Genomic DNA, 15,395 nt, shown 5'->3' on the forward strand with positions numbered 1-15,395 from the left:
CTGCGGATCACACTTGAACAGAACTCCACAACAGCTTATCAGAGCCATTATGAAACCTCAGCGGTGCTTTGCGTTGATTATAGAGAAGTCTAAAAAGCTATTTTAAAATCAGCAGGTTTCGTCGTGCAGCAGTTGCTGAGGAAAATGTCTCGTTTGGTTTTGATTGCAGCGTGTGGGTGGTGTTCATTGTCGGGCAGAGGTGTCGAGCTAGGATTACAGAACCTAGTTTAAAATCCAGCCTGTATTTTATTCAAGAACTTAATATTACTTCAGTGAATCAAAGAGATTTGAGCATTCAGGGGTGTTCATTTCTTGGTGCACTTTTGTGTTTTTAACTTCTGGGTTGAATAAAAAGCGAGAAAAACTAATTGGGGTGTAGAGACGGGGCCCAGAGAGATGGGGATTTGAAGCAGACTGACAAAAAGCATTTCTAAGTAACCGAATTGTAGCAGTGATTTTAAAAACATTGAGAAGGATGTTGTAACCCAGAGTAGAAGAAGAAGCGGGCAGCTGTTGCGCAGCGCCTGGGGACCAGCTCCAGATGTAAGCCTCGGTCAAGGGCGCGACGACAGAACATCCAGCCTAGTTTTTGATGGCAGGGGAAGCTGGAGCTCCACACAAAAGGGCCCTGTCCTTTTAACATCACGAATGATATTTCAAATGCTCTCATCTAATTAACTTCTGCGGCTCGCACAGGGCTGTAAAGTGGCTTGAAATTTCATCTGCATAGCCGCAAGATGCCAGGGGAGGAGAGGAAAAAAGAGAAACCTCTTGAATTTCGCCCCTGTTACTGTCGAATAAATCCTCCCACACTGAAGCGTTTCACATGTTGCGCGTCGGTGCCACTCATTTATTGCGAGTTGTCACTCACTTTGCGAATCGTGGGTTTCTTTGAAATGAACAAAACCTCGGCGTCCACTGGGGTTTTATTTATTTATTTTTATTCACGCGGGGTTGAAGCATCTCTCAAATGTTTGACGGGAAGGCTGTTTTTCAAGAAAACCTATAATGAGATCATTGTTTTTGTTCTTTTTTTTTTTTCTTAAAAAAATAAATAATCTCGAGGAAAGGATAACCGGTGGAAGCTGGCGCTGCAGGATGGCAAACTGCAGAGAAGATCTCTGAAGCCTTATTGTACTGCAGTATGCTGGCAGTAAGGGTTTTAGTCATGCTGCTCACAAACTGAAAGATCAGCTCAGGCATGAAACAATGTCCTGCTTTTATTCCTTAAAGTATTTCGCCGTGTGTCACTCTGTAAAATAAAATCCAGCATTTGAAAATGGTCGCACTCCTCTTATGTTCTGAACCTTTTTTGAGAAATGAAGTGCATTATTGGTGATTATATGAGGTATGAGTTATCAAGCCTTCGCTCAGGAAGTGAAAGAGCCTGCTTTAAATTTCAGGTTAGATGTTAAGATCACCTTTAAAGGCTTTCATAATAATCTTGATGTATTTTTATTCAGTGTGCGGCTGGTTTTAGAGCTTGGCCACTGTTTCCCTGGGCACAATCAATAAAGAGCCATGACTTATTTGGTTTTTCTATTGATTGTCCTTTCTTGGTCTTTTCTTGACATGTGAGTAAACCAAATACCTCTTTTATTCAACAGCTACCCTGCAGTCTGTGACTTTCTACAACACAATAACTTATTATCTATCATCCGGGCCCATGAAGCACAGGATGCTGGGTGAGTGCTGTGGTATTTTGTCTTTTCTCATCCCACTGTCACACAGAGCGATTCAGACTGGGGTATTAAATGAAAAGCCTTCCCCTGGTACCTAGGGGTTTGCTCCAGTCTGTCTGGGAGCAAGTTCAGGGCAGCCTGATCTTTGAGAGGAGCCACGTTAATCCAAGAAATGAAAAAGAAACCTCCGTGAGGAGCGAGCTGGCCAGATGTGAAGCGACAGGAATGATTCACGCAGCTCGCGGTGCGGTTTAAAAAGTGTTGCGCATTTCACATTTAGACACCTTTACAATTTTAACTACCCAGCAAATTTTTTTGGCACAGCAGGAGGTGTGATAAGCATTTCATCAGGATTTCTACAAAAATAAAGCCTCTTTGAAATGTTTTTGTTTTTTTAACACTGCCAGGTGGGTGGATGTGTCAAGCCGATCTTCCTCTAAGCAAGGTTAAGACAGTGGGAGGCACAGCAGCAAAGTTGTTTACCATTGCACTCCCACTGGGTGGTCACATGGGACACCTTGGCCCTCAGTTGAGATAGCTGCCCCAAGACACCTCAGACCACACATCATTAAGTTAATGGCTCCCTTTTAGACTTAATTTGCAATGCCCAGTGAATATGCAGATATTTTTTTTATGGCTGCAGTCTGTGGTCTAATAAATCGTCTAGGCTAAAACATGAAGCTTTAGTCCATTCCAGATATAAATACGTAGCATTCCCCATCATCAGTAGCTGTTAGTTGCATCAGACTACTCAGAACTTGGGACTTTAGCAAAGGGATTTACTCTCTGGAGGCACAGTGAAATATTAGGCAATAAAAATTATCACTACTAATCAATCTCAAGGGTCAAATGCAGTTGAGTAATTCATGAATGAATAGTTGAAATGTTAACTGATGCTTCTCCCTGGAACTTCACAGATACCGCATGTACAGAAAGAGTCAGACCACTGGCTTCCCGTCCCTTATCACCATCTTCTCAGCACCTAACTATCTAGATGTCTACAACAACAAAGGTAAGAGCGTGGAATTTGTCGTAATCAGTCTACTGCGGCTTGTAGCTTTTGAATACCAGATTGTGACATGTCGTTTTATGACTTGCCTAAGGCGACATAATATTCACTGTCAAGTCGATCCAGGCTGTAGAGTTGTTAGTGTCAGATTTGTTAAAGATGAATGACAGCAGTGTCTCAAAATGCTTCGAAATCACTGCAGGATGATTGTAGATATAACTAATATTATGATTTTTTTGGGGAGGTTATTTGTGAAGAATTGCTCTACATTCATAAACTGTATAAAAAGACAGACGCAGCTTCTATATCTGATAGGGCTGCCACAAACGATTATTTTGATAGTCGACTAGTCACCGATTATTTTTGCGATTAGTCGACTAATCAGATCATGCGTCCATTGGACGTAAAACGTACAGCTTATTGCACCAGCACCACTCGAGCATCTCACACTTCTGATAATCAGTTGTCTGCCTGACATTTATTCAGCTGTGTAAAAATTATAACTTTAATCTCAGCCAAACCGATTTACTCAGGAACAAATAAAATACTAAAAAAAGCCAAACGATAACATTTTAAGTTATCTAAGTGACTTATATATCATGTTTAACCTGAGTAGCGAAAGACAGCAGGGGGGTTTGAAAACGATTTGCCAGGAGTCCGGTGTTCTCACGGCTCTAGTGACCTAGCCCCCGGTTAGCTATCGAGCTAGTGGGTAACAGACGTCTCCGAAAACGTCGGAGCGCTTTTGAAAATATGCGGTGTCTTGATAAACTGAGCAGATATTTGAGGTTTACACAGCTACATTCTCGCCAGAAAATATGTTCAACGTTTATTTTGTGACCCAGAAAGAATAATAAGAGAGTTAAAACTAACTAGCTGCCGCCATTGTTGGAAACTGAGCAGGGCCGCGCTATGAATTCTGGGATAGGTTGGGCCACAAAGCGACCCATCCTTCAAATCTGGGGAAATGAAGGGCGTGTTTGTCGGCCGCATTTGTCGGAGTCTTCGAATTTGGACAGTCTTCGACGTGTCGCTGTAAAGTAATCTGCCTACAAATGCGGGCACAGGAGGATGCGGTTCCTAAATTTGGACACAGCTACGATACCGGACACCGCTTCTTCTTCTTCGAGGTTTAACGGCAGCTGGCATCCTCGTACATGCAGTGCTGCCATCTTCTGTTTCAGTCCGTTATTACACTCTTAAATCCTACTACTTATTCCTGCGTCTTTTGGGATCTTACAAAGCTTGAAACGATGCTTCGACTATTAAATTAGTCGTCGACGATTTTAATAGTCGACGTAATCGTGACTAGTTGACTAACCTTAGAGGTTTTTCTGAAATGAGTGGTTTCTGTCCTATTTCAGGTCTACTTTTAGTTTGTGAGGGTGGTCTCTGCCTATGTGGCCACCCTTGGAAAAACCCAGAAGCTATTCTAGTGGTCATCACACGACATCTATATTGATATATATTCCAATAGAGAACTACTCTTCCTTGGGTCAGTGGTGTACACAAAAGTTGGTTTGCACTATTTGTCCTGTGCAACATTGATTTTAGTCTGGTAGTTTTGGGGAGGGAGCTGGTGTGAAGTGGCCTGGTGCCGCATCACTTGGCACCTAGTGACGCCCGATGCTGTGCTGCGGTGCCTGCACTGAGATGGGCTCGCCTTTGTGCTGTGAGTCAGCACTTTTCCCCGAGAGAACAGACAGTATCTGCTTTAACTGTGGGGGCACGTTTGGAATGGTGACATCGGTGGGAAAACCACAGGAAATGGGAAGGAAAGAGTGACGGGGGCTAGTTCGTGCTGTTCTGCAATGCCTCTCTTGATGAAATGCCACATCACCGCAGTGGTTATTACACATGTGAGGGCTTTCCTATTTGCAGGTGTGTGCCATCTTTGGTGAGACATTAGGTTACGTTTGTTTACTTTTTTTGGAGCTGCCTCCTTCCCTACACAGTGAAGATGGTGAAGAAGTGTGGCACTGTGCCTTTGTTTATTATTAGAAACCTATTTGTTCCATGCCAACTAATCTTCCTAGGACTCACAGTCAACACAGCACAATCCAAACAAACAAAGTGATGTGAAGCACGTGTTTGGGTTTTTGTTTTGTTTTGCTTTTTAATTCTGGTAACCAATTGCCCGGAGAATCGTTTAAGTCTTCTGGAGATCATAATGGAACAGCCGAAATATCAATTTTTCTTCCCGATTTTGTCTCAACGCTTCTTTTAGATGTAGCTGGTGGATGTTCAGCTGATTAAAATACTACCCAGGGCATTGGTGGTTATCAGACAGAAAAGATTGCTTTGTGTTGTTTCAGAACTGACTTCATTTAGACATAAAAATATATCTTCCCCCAGAGTACATGCTTTAAAAAAATAATAAAATAAAATACAATTTCTCAACATTTACTCTCCGTTGCAAAACGATGCACACTTTTTGACTAAATCCATTTTCTTAATGTAGCTACAAGCAGTAATGAAGGCAGCCGTGCAGTTCAGTAGAGCAAAGTCGCGATGGAAATGTGATCTAATCCTGTTAAAAGCTGTAAGTAAGCACTGATATAAAAAATGCTTTTTTGCTCATTACAGAAAGTTACCAGACACAAGAATTACTTATAGATATTAGGTTAAATCCATTTTTTTGCAACTTGCTGGTTTTTATTTCGTTTTTTAGTTTTTCGCTTGGTTGTAACAAACACTTTCTAAATTTTCAGTACAACAACTAACGTGATGCTGGGCCATCTGTGTTAATTTTAGTAAAAATGTTTCCTCCTTAAAAAATAAAATAAAAATGAATTGTGACCTTTCAGTCTTCAGTGGGTGTAAACCAGTTTAACAGTCTGTGTCGTGAAGTTTTCTGCTTGATCTCAGGAATCTTAGTGTTTCGTATCTAAAAACTGGCCGTCGGCTGTTGTTCAGAAGTCTCTATATAAACACTCTTCTAACCTCCACCTCTGATGGTGTTGGATGGAGACCTGGATAAATTAAGGGACTGTTATAAATCACTGTCGGGTTTTTAAAACTTCACAAATATGAGTGGGGAAAGGGAGTAGTTCCCAGCCACAAAGAATAAAACACTCCAACTTAAAGGCTCTGAGATTTCATATGAACACTAAAGCACATTACTTAGCTCCTATTCACTTGGCATCCACTTGACAGTTACACAAGTCCGTGAAACGATCCCACATTCCTGTTGATGCTCTTAACGAGTGCTGTGGGTGGGGTTCATTGGTAGAAGTAAAGCCCCTGTAATGAATTGCTGTGCTCTTAGCTTCATGCTGGAGCTCCACGCACACTGAGCAATGGCCCTGTGATTGATGGCCAAACGAGTGGGCGCATAAATTTTAAAGAGGAGGGAGGAGGCATCGGCAGCTCCCATCAATCCCGCGTTAGGGGGTGGATGGATTAACCAATGATACCTCTCCACGTGGGGGTAAAAAAAGAAGAGAAGTGCTCCTCCTATCAGAGAGGTGGACGATATCTGAAGCAACACAAACTGACTCCTTTCCCAAAAGTAGACTGAACTCACTTGAAGGCTAGTTAGACTGACGAACACATGAATTAGGACTTAATTCTATAAATTCCAGCTTTAGATGCCACCCCAGCCCTCAGTCCTCCTTTTTTCATTGAGTGTCAGATGCTGACCAGCTGTCCATCACTGCTCTGACCCCTTCAACCCTTCAGTAAAAAGTGACACAGGCAGTTGCAACATGGCAGAGGGAGGCTGTGTGAAATGAAAACTCAGCAGCAGTGATTTTGCAGTTTTCACTGTTTGATCTTTCTCGGTTTGGCTCCAGAAGTGACTGCAGTGGGGGGAGAGAGTGATGGAGTAGGGTAGATGGAGTGGGTGTAGTTGGCAGTTGTACACTTGTGCTTTTGTATTAATGGAGTGCTTTGTGCTGCATCATTATTGACCGGTCCAGAAAATCAGCAACTAAGCCCGAATGGTTATGTTTCTTAGATTGAAGTAAAGCTAAACGACAGTGGTGCTGCACGAGCTGTTTACATGAAACATTTACTTCGTCCACGACGACAGTTAAAGGTTGTTTGATCCATCTCGCTCGTGTCGCTTTCCTTCCTTACTGTTTTCCTTTCAATTAAACAGAAAGTACCTGTTGACATCTCCTTGCAATTAATTACATACAATACAAACTGGAAAGTAGGACAATGAGTGGTAACATCAGCAGATGCATTGTATTGTAGGACAGTTCAGTTCATGCATGGATTAGAGCCAAAGTGGAGCAGATCCAGTATGGCTCCAGTTCACCGAGACGTCGCACATCGTGAGGACACACTGTGATTCGTGAGTTCTTCAGCTGTACACGGACAGCACAGACCAATTACGCAGCAGTCACTTTGATATGAAATGTTAGGCGGACATTGCAAAGGTTATTGATGAAGGTTGTGTTCTGTTTAGTTCAATAGCCTCAGTTGTTTGTGATTAGTACCGCCTCTTTCCCCACCATCTCATACCAAAATGACTGCTCTAAAATCTTTTCAGTCCCTGCAGTCCACGCGTGTGGCGTCAGCTTCTAAATGGCTGGTGTGAAAAGCTAACCCAGTGCAACTTTATACGCGAGGCATTAAAGGCAAATATGTAGTCAGCACAGAGTGTCGGAAGGACAGCGGGAATCTCCCCCTGGTCTCAAAGCAGATTTAACAGTCTTCGTTGCCAGGGAAACCGGCTGGAGGCACTCCCTTATGAATAATGAATGAGCAGGCGTCTCTCTGCAATATCTGTGTTACCGTTGCAGCAGGCTTGGCCTCAGCTGCCCTATTATCTGCCGTCGGAGCAGCAGAGCCCTCTAGTGGCTGTCATGCAGCATGCTCTGGCAGTGGACACAGAACTCTCAGCTGGTCCGTGCGAGCTTAAGTGACTTCCATCGTATGAAAAAGCTGCATATAATTGTGTTTTGCAGTGATGAGGAAAATAAAGTGCTTTAATGTCACCCTCATCTGCCCTGACAATACAGATGAGGGCACTGAATACATATTTGTCTCTAATGCCTCTTGTATTTTAAAAAAAGAAGAAAAAAAAAGCCTGAACAAGTGTGTTTGTTTGGTACGAGGCAGGTTGCTGGGTGTCTCTGTTCCTTTAAAAGGAATCTGATTTGAAGGAGCGACAACAGGGGAGCTGACCTTCTCCCCCGCTCTGCCTTTTTCCCTCTGGGCTTCCATGGCTGCATTCAATCAAGCGCCTCAACGATGTTTATGCAGTATGTGATGTTTATGCAATGGCTGCCCACGTGTGCGATTGCTTTCATGCACGCCAACGCGCAGGGATAAACACCCACAGCTCCGTCTGAGTGGACCGTGTTGTAGCAATGCAGCGCTGTTCTTATTCGACCGGGTAGTAGTGTTTTGCTGATATTGATAATAATCCTGCATTAATTATACAAGTGTATGGATGTTCCCCTGCAGGAAAGTTTTCTGTTTGTATTGTGTTGCCTGGCACTTACGAGTGTTTAAGTATTACTTGAGCACCACTTTCAGTGCATACTACACACACACATTTGTATCAGAATGCTTACTGACCTGAATTGTGTTGTTCCTGAGGTAAAGCTGCCTGGATGCCAGGTTTGATGACTTGCTATTCTTGAATCTGAGAGGAGCTCAGGCAGGAAAGTCCCCCATGGTGACCCTGCCACAGTATCCGCTTTCCTCAGATCTGGGCCACCAGACTGGCCTTGTGTATTAGAGAATCTGAGGCTGCTATATACAGCATGGATATATTTATGTTTGGCAGCTCTCATGTTTTCCTCCACACCCACGTTAACACTGTCTAATCATAGGTGAGGTCGCACGGGGCACACTGTGTGGCCAGTGTTTGACAGCTGGTTTCTGTGTGCGTGGAGATCACGATTATAATGAGACATTTAGTAAAATAAACTGAGAAATATACTGTAAAATATACCAAATATGGCACAAGCAGAAATGTATACTGGTGAAATGCTGTGTCTTCTTTTTAATACCTAAGATTTACCTGGCAAGTTCATAAGGAGTGACACATACCATGCCAGCTGTGTAATCCTTTTTGGAAAAGCAGGTGCTGTCAAGCAGGCTTAAGTTAAAGACCCAACACACAGCATGTTTGTGCTTTTATTCTGCTGCTCTTCCTCCACCCTTACTGTGAACACCAGCTACCACACCCACTCAAGTCTCTCCTCTTAAATTATTCATCTGAGTAATTGAAAACCGCTGTGTATGGATTTTTTTTAAGGCAAATGTAGATTTTTGTAAATATTCTCTAAGTTTGCAAACTGAAACTGCTCTAAAAATAAGAAAAAAATAACATGTGGGTGTAACTTAAGAGTTCATAAATCGATTGCCTAGAAACTAAGAATACATACTTTCATTACAGTAATGATCATTATTGTGTCTAGTACCTTACTTTTCTATCTATTCCTTCCTTTCCTCCTCACCAGGAACTGCTTTTCTGTTAACCAGTGAAACGTGCTCCCCCTCATGAGCCCAAATGTTCCAGAGCATCGATTTTTATTTTCTCCAAACAGCAGGTTACCCTCGTTTAGATGCTTGTGCAGTTTGCTAACTTTGATTTGCAGAAATCAGTTTGTACTTTTGCATTTAAATGAGTCCTTCTGTCAAAGTGAGAGATTGGCACATGCTGACTGTGTAGATATCACCTTAAAGTGGCAAAAAAAATATCCGCCTTTTAGTCTTTGTGTAGGTATTTTGTTCTAAACCGTTTTATTCACCATCATCTCCAGAGGTTGACTGACAGCATTTGACAAGATGTTGAGCGACGTCCAGGTTTCGGTGTGGACGTGGACGACAGTTTTGTCCACCTTTTCCTTTTTTCTTTTCGGGCAAATGGTACTCTGTAGTTATCAGTGGTTTTGCTGAATCACACCTCCGCACAGCACCTGCAGCTAATGAATCATTAACCAGGAACAGTAAGCGACTTTTAACATTGAATCCCACATCAAGTGTTTCATAATGCGACTGAATTAATTTGTTGTTTTAGGTTTGAAGAAGAAATGTTAAGGCCAGTCCCGAAATGCTTTCTTACTTCAACTAAAAGGGGGGAAAAAAAGTTACTTGTGAAGAATGCATCAGTATTCTTCCAGCGATTGCTCGGATGTTTGTTTCTTCTGTGTGTATACCATTAGCTCTTCAGCTGAGTACTTTGAGGGCTATTCTCCTCAGACCAAGTGTAAGAGCCATCATGACAGTGAAGGCTGTAAGTGGTGGTTGGGAACAGGATAGAATCTAATAATGGACCCTGGACCACAGCGAGAGCTGAGGCCTCTTTATCGACATAAATCCCAAATGTGTCATAAAATCATAAATCAAAACTTCCATTATAGGCTTGGGTGGTATCTCTTTTTTCATACTTTGCTGACATTTCATAGGAGTATATTATATTTGTTGGGTGAAGCAACCGCAACTTTCTTGAGGCAGATGGTACACGCAGCTTTGCCCTTGCTGGCGGACAGATTTTTATCAACAGGATTAAATCTAAATGCTTCCATTGGGTTTTTTTTCTGTCTTTCACAGCTTGCTGAGCTCAGCTGCCTTGTTCCACCAGTAGAGACTGAGCTCTGTGCACTGCAATCCATGACCTAGGGCTGTGCGATATGACCAAAATCTCATATGCCGATATAAAACATCTCTATATAAACGATATAAATTTTCTGTAAATTCTGTGAATCTCGGGCAGCTCGACTTGCGTGAAGTGTTTCCAGCTGGGCGTCGTGTACCTGGAGTCAAGTGTTTTAACCGATGCATGAAATGATACATTTTTAGTCACAAGTTGTAACGCCCATCGTTTTCTTTGTATTTATTACACAGCGTGCTGCGGGGAAAAGCCTGCTCTAACGTTTGAGTCTAAGGTTTATTTTTTAGCACCTTTGCGTCTCATCCGTAAATACTCTGCATACTCTCTCACGTGATTCAGTTTATTTTGAAAAGTCTCAACAGGATCTTGAGCTTTATTGTGAAAGGTTTATGTGGAATATAAACAAGCGGACACGCGATGGTGTTACCGTCGTTGTTGCTAACAACAACTCATAAAAACAGGCGCTTGTCCGTCCGTAGTGTGGTTATATAAAATATAAGAGAAAGAGAGAACTTTAAGAAATTAATATAGCCACTACAGTGACCATCAGAACGATGAAAAATATTGCCGTAAACAGCTTATTTTGCGACACCACGAAACAAACGATAGCGTAAAATGAAACGATAGATGTTTTTATATCGTCATCCGACATATATCATTATATCGAACAGCCCTACCATGACCCCAATACATCTCTATACCATTTCATTTATAGAGAGATGTATACTCCCTGATTTTCTTTATTTTGTGACCGTATTGAAAATTTCTACATCCCCAATTTCTACATTGTCTTGTTACATGTAGGCAGAGACGTTCTGGAAACTACGACTGTTTAATACTCTGGATTTGCTTTAACATCTTTCCTTTTTTTCCCCATCCCCAGCGGCAGTGCTGAAGTACGAGAACAACGTGATGAACATACGACAGTTCAACTGCTCACCTCACCCCTACTGGCTGCCCAACTTCATGGATGTTTTCACCTGGTCCTTGCCCTTTGTTGGTGAGAAAGGTGAGTGTGCATGCACTACATTCAGTTTCTTTTAGTAATGAGTGAAAGCAGTTCTTCTTTTCATTCTTGAATGGCGCTTGTCCTTCTGATTTTCATGAATTGCTATTGAAAACAGCCCGGCCTTGAGAAATATAGCGTGTACACTTTGTGCCGCAAAATCACTTTGCGGTTCATACATGGGATACTTAAAGCCAAAGATTTACAAGCCAGAAACGCGCTTGTATGCAGCGTTATAAATAAGTTAGAGGTAGAAGTTGGGACGAATGGGTTTGTTTTTTAACGAGGCACATACACTTAAGGATACATAAAAGGGAAAATTGGAGGAAAGTTGGAAAATAAGTGTGTTTTGAATGTTTTGTTTGATAGTTTCCAGCGGACTGGATAATCTAATAGCAACAGGAAACTTTTCCAGAGACAAAGGCAGCAGATGCTCAATCTCTTTGATCTTAAGTGAAAGGATAGACAGTGGAGAGCCAATCTGGTTGGATTTAAGTCCTAATGCAAACACGAATCATTCAGAAATATGCTCCAACGTTGCACCATGTAGCACCCAATAAGCAACCAAAATTATGTATTGATTTCTAAATTCTTCTTGGAGCCAGTGTTTGTCTCCCTGCTTTCTTGATCAGAAGATAAACTCCAGCTTTTCTTGTCTTTCTTTGTTCTATTTGCTGATGAGCTGCAGCTCCTTGTTAAAGCAGGAGTATAATGAGCAGTTGTGAGCTCTATATATATACATGTCTATATAAAGTAAATTGCAGATAAGTAGTCCATGAAAGTTAGAAACTGCCAGACATTGGCTGTGCTTGGCATTGTCGAGGTCTGGGTTGCTTTGAAGATTTACTCTGGTTAAGCTGTGACACATCTGTGTCAATTAATCACACATAAGTATGCCATTCCTGGCAGTCTCACGAGGTCACTGATCAGCACAGCTAACTGCATGTGTGTGTGTGGAAGAGTCAATCGAGTGAACCGGAGCAGCCCAGAGTTTCTCAGCAAAGTTTTTTATTAAATATGTGTGAGATGTTTTAAAGTATGCTTCTCTTTTCTTGTACAGTGACGGAGATGCTAGTGAACGTATTGAGCATTTGCTCCAATGATGAGCTGTCAACTGAAGAGGAGCTGGACGGTAAGCTCGGTGGTTCAGTTTTCTCTGCACTTTGCCCCTGCTCCACTAGAGGGCGTATCAGACGTTCATTATTCAAAACCTCACACACACACAGACTCTTACTTAGTTTTTACATGTATGGTGTTCAGAATTTTACATGTAAAAACTATATATGCTTTAAACTATTAAACACAGAGGAACGTGACGTCTGAATGACTGAACTCGGCAGCTTGGAAATGATGACCTTAGATAATCCAGGAAATATGAAGACCCTTATAAAGTCTCAACATGTCTGTCAGTATTAAAACAAAAAATCCTTTGAGGACAGTTTTTTGAAGTGTTGTTTTCTGCTAAGTTGCTTGGTTTATCTACGCTAGTGGTGAATCTGAGTCATCTGTTTGATACCAGCTTACAGCTTATGTACACGAGATGGCCAGTTTTCCTCTGCCTGCCCCACCTCTTACTGCCAAACAGGAAATGATCTCACCAGACCCCCTCCTCCCACCTCTCTTCCTCCTCTTTCTTTGTGTTTACTAATGGTCACAGTGTGCATCGTAAACCCAGGATATGTGTCAGGATCTCAGCAGATTTCCACCATGTCTGAGCTCCTGCACATCTAAACGCAGCGTTTCCTTTAATCTACTGATCAGGGAGCGTAGATTGAGATTTGCACAGATCATGTGCAAGACCAAATGTTGTGGTTTATAATGATTTAGAAATATTTTGGGGGGGTTTGTTACTATTTTTTCCAAATTCACAAAGAGAACCTTTCTTGCTTCATTGTGCTGTTGAAGTTGTGATTGTAAATATCATTATAGAATGAACTGGTTTTACATGTGGCTCATTTAAAAAGCATTTCATATGAGAAAAGCTAAATTCTGATTATATCGATGAGGAAATTGGCACAACTCATGCACTCGGCCATTCCTAAACATTAGTAGCTGTCCTTTAACATCTTCATTTTCTACCAACTCATTCATGCTGATTTTAGCTGATCTCATTTCTTGCCACTGCTTGTTTCTTGTTTAGTTTCGCAGCCATTTCCATGCTTGTTTTATTTATTTATTTTAACTGTTTTGACATTTGAATTGTGTTATGTTTTCTTTCTCGCTCATGAGCTCCTTTTTTGTGCCCTGTTATGATTTCAGATAATCCTTCCTATGACCCGCTCTTTATCTGCTATGGTTTCCATGGTTTTCAGTTGCCATTATGTTGATGTTTCCAACCTCACTACATATTTCACATCTTTTCTTCTCTCTCTCATTCTCTGTCTTTCCCATGATTATCTCATCTAATTTCTCTTTTTTATGTTTTCCAGAGTTTTGTGCTCAAGGCATCGCTTTTGTTTACACTCGTGCTTTCTTGCCTCTTATTTTGCCGTGCGCTCCCTCTCTTCCACCTCATTCATTCTGCAGCCATCCACTGATCTCTCTGTCCTTTCTCTTGTCTTCTCTTCTGGGGGTGTTTCATGAGAAGGACAGCTAATATATCCCCCCAAAAAAGGTACAAACACTAGCTGTACTGGTGTGTGCAGAGATGGACAGACTTTTGTTCAGTGCTTGCTCTCTGCATTTCTGAAGTCTCTAAACTAACACCTCTGTTTAAAGCACCTGCTAACACTTCTGCTGAGGCTAACTGTGGTTCTCAATTAAACCGACAAATGGGTCAAAAGTGTTAACAGTTACCCACTCCTGTTTGAGGCCGGCCCAGAAAGGGGAAAAAGTGTTCAGAAGAGTCATGCCTTTTATCTAAATTAGTCTTTGTTGTACACAATAAATATATTCTGAAGAATGAGCAACCTGAGGATGGCAGGAAACAGATCCTCACACTGTCAGCTGTGTCCCTTACCCAGCTTTACTCCATGCATCGACTTCATTTCTGTCCCTCGTACATTTTCCAAACTGGGCCTTTGGGACCTTGAAACTGTTATTTTGCAAAAGGGGATCTTTAAAACAAAGTTTCCAGTCCAGGAAAAATCCCGTTAGTCTCCACCGCTAAAACACAGCACAGGAAAATTTAAAGAGCGTGCTTATCGAAACATGCTGAAAACACTTTGGACAAGGTCAGAGCCATTCAGTGATGGAGAACAGTGGCTTGTTTTAAAAAGGTTTAAGTGCTCTCTGGGCAAAATAATCTGTGAGAGTCAAAGGGACTGCAGCTCACAGTACGTAACACAGCCGCAGCATGAATGCACTGAATGCTGAGAATTACTCAGATGATGTGATGTGTTTATAGATGCAAACCATTTTCTGTAAACCGAACTTAAGACTCCAATAACAATGTGTTTGCATTGTATTCGTCTCCTGCACTGCTGGATAAACTAATAGTGGAGAGACGTGCTCTGTTTTGAGTAGACTCACTGAATTCGATGGTCTTTTAACGAGGATTTGGGGGATTAAAACAAACGGCACATAGACTATGCGGTGCATTGTACGCTCGACTTCCACAGGACGTGGTTGAGTTCAGATGAGTCACGGGTTGTAAGACTTTTTGCACTTTCTCAATGCAGGTGCCACAGCTTCTGCACGTAAGGAGGTCATCCGCAACAAGATCCGTGCCATTGGGAAGATGGCCAGGGTATTCTCTGTGCTCAGGTAAACACTTAAAAACAGTGTTGTTGTTGCGTTAAGCTCCATTTACACAGCCTTAGAGATCTGCGCTTGAATATATTATTAATAACTTATTAAAGTAATAAATATGTTACTTTAATATTTCATGTTACAATTGATTTCTGACTCTTTTTGTTTTGTTTTTTTTGTTGCCAACTTAGTAACATGGTTATGTAGTTATGTGACTGCCCAAAACCCATATTTTTGATGTTTTTCTAAATAAATAAAATGTTGCTCGGTTAATATTTCAGAGAGGAGAGTGAGAGCGTGCTGACGCTGAAGGGTCTGACGCCCACAGGCATGCTACCAAGCGGAGTGCTGTCCGGAGGCAAAGAGAAGCTGCAGAATGGTAAGTGTGTCACAGAGACCCCCCACCACCAGTGGATTCTCACACCAACACGT

The 15,395-nt window shown here is 41.9% G+C and overlaps 1 protein-coding gene across 4 annotated transcripts in view; it reads left to right on the forward strand.

Moving 5' to 3' along the window:
* Positions 1-15,395, forward strand: part of LOC146715075 (protein phosphatase 3 catalytic subunit alpha) — a 66,724-nt gene that overhangs the window by 42,139 nt on the left and 9,190 nt on the right. For 2 of the 4 annotated variants that reach the window (XM_085451494.1, XM_085451496.1), the window contains exons 7-13: positions 1,608-1,685; positions 2,600-2,694; positions 11,151-11,276; positions 12,334-12,405; positions 13,861-13,887; positions 14,894-14,978; positions 15,245-15,342. In XM_085451494.1, the coding sequence (XP_085307620.1) occupies positions 1,608-1,685; positions 2,600-2,694; positions 11,151-11,276; positions 12,334-12,405; positions 13,861-13,887; positions 14,894-14,978; positions 15,245-15,342 (581 nt within the window). The remainder of the gene's footprint in view (positions 1-1,607; positions 1,686-2,599; positions 2,695-11,150; positions 11,277-12,333; positions 12,406-13,860; positions 13,888-14,893; positions 14,979-15,244; positions 15,343-15,395) is intronic. The other 2 variants (XM_085451495.1, XM_085451497.1) reach the window with 1 other exon arrangement.

The sequence above is a fragment of the Copadichromis virginalis genome, linkage group LG3, assembly GCF_057382275.1.
Source record: "Copadichromis virginalis isolate Kocher_CV1m ecotype Utaka linkage group LG3, C_Virginalis_male_GT1.1, whole genome shotgun sequence".
Taxonomy (NCBI): domain Eukaryota; kingdom Metazoa; phylum Chordata; class Actinopteri; order Cichliformes; family Cichlidae; genus Copadichromis; species Copadichromis virginalis.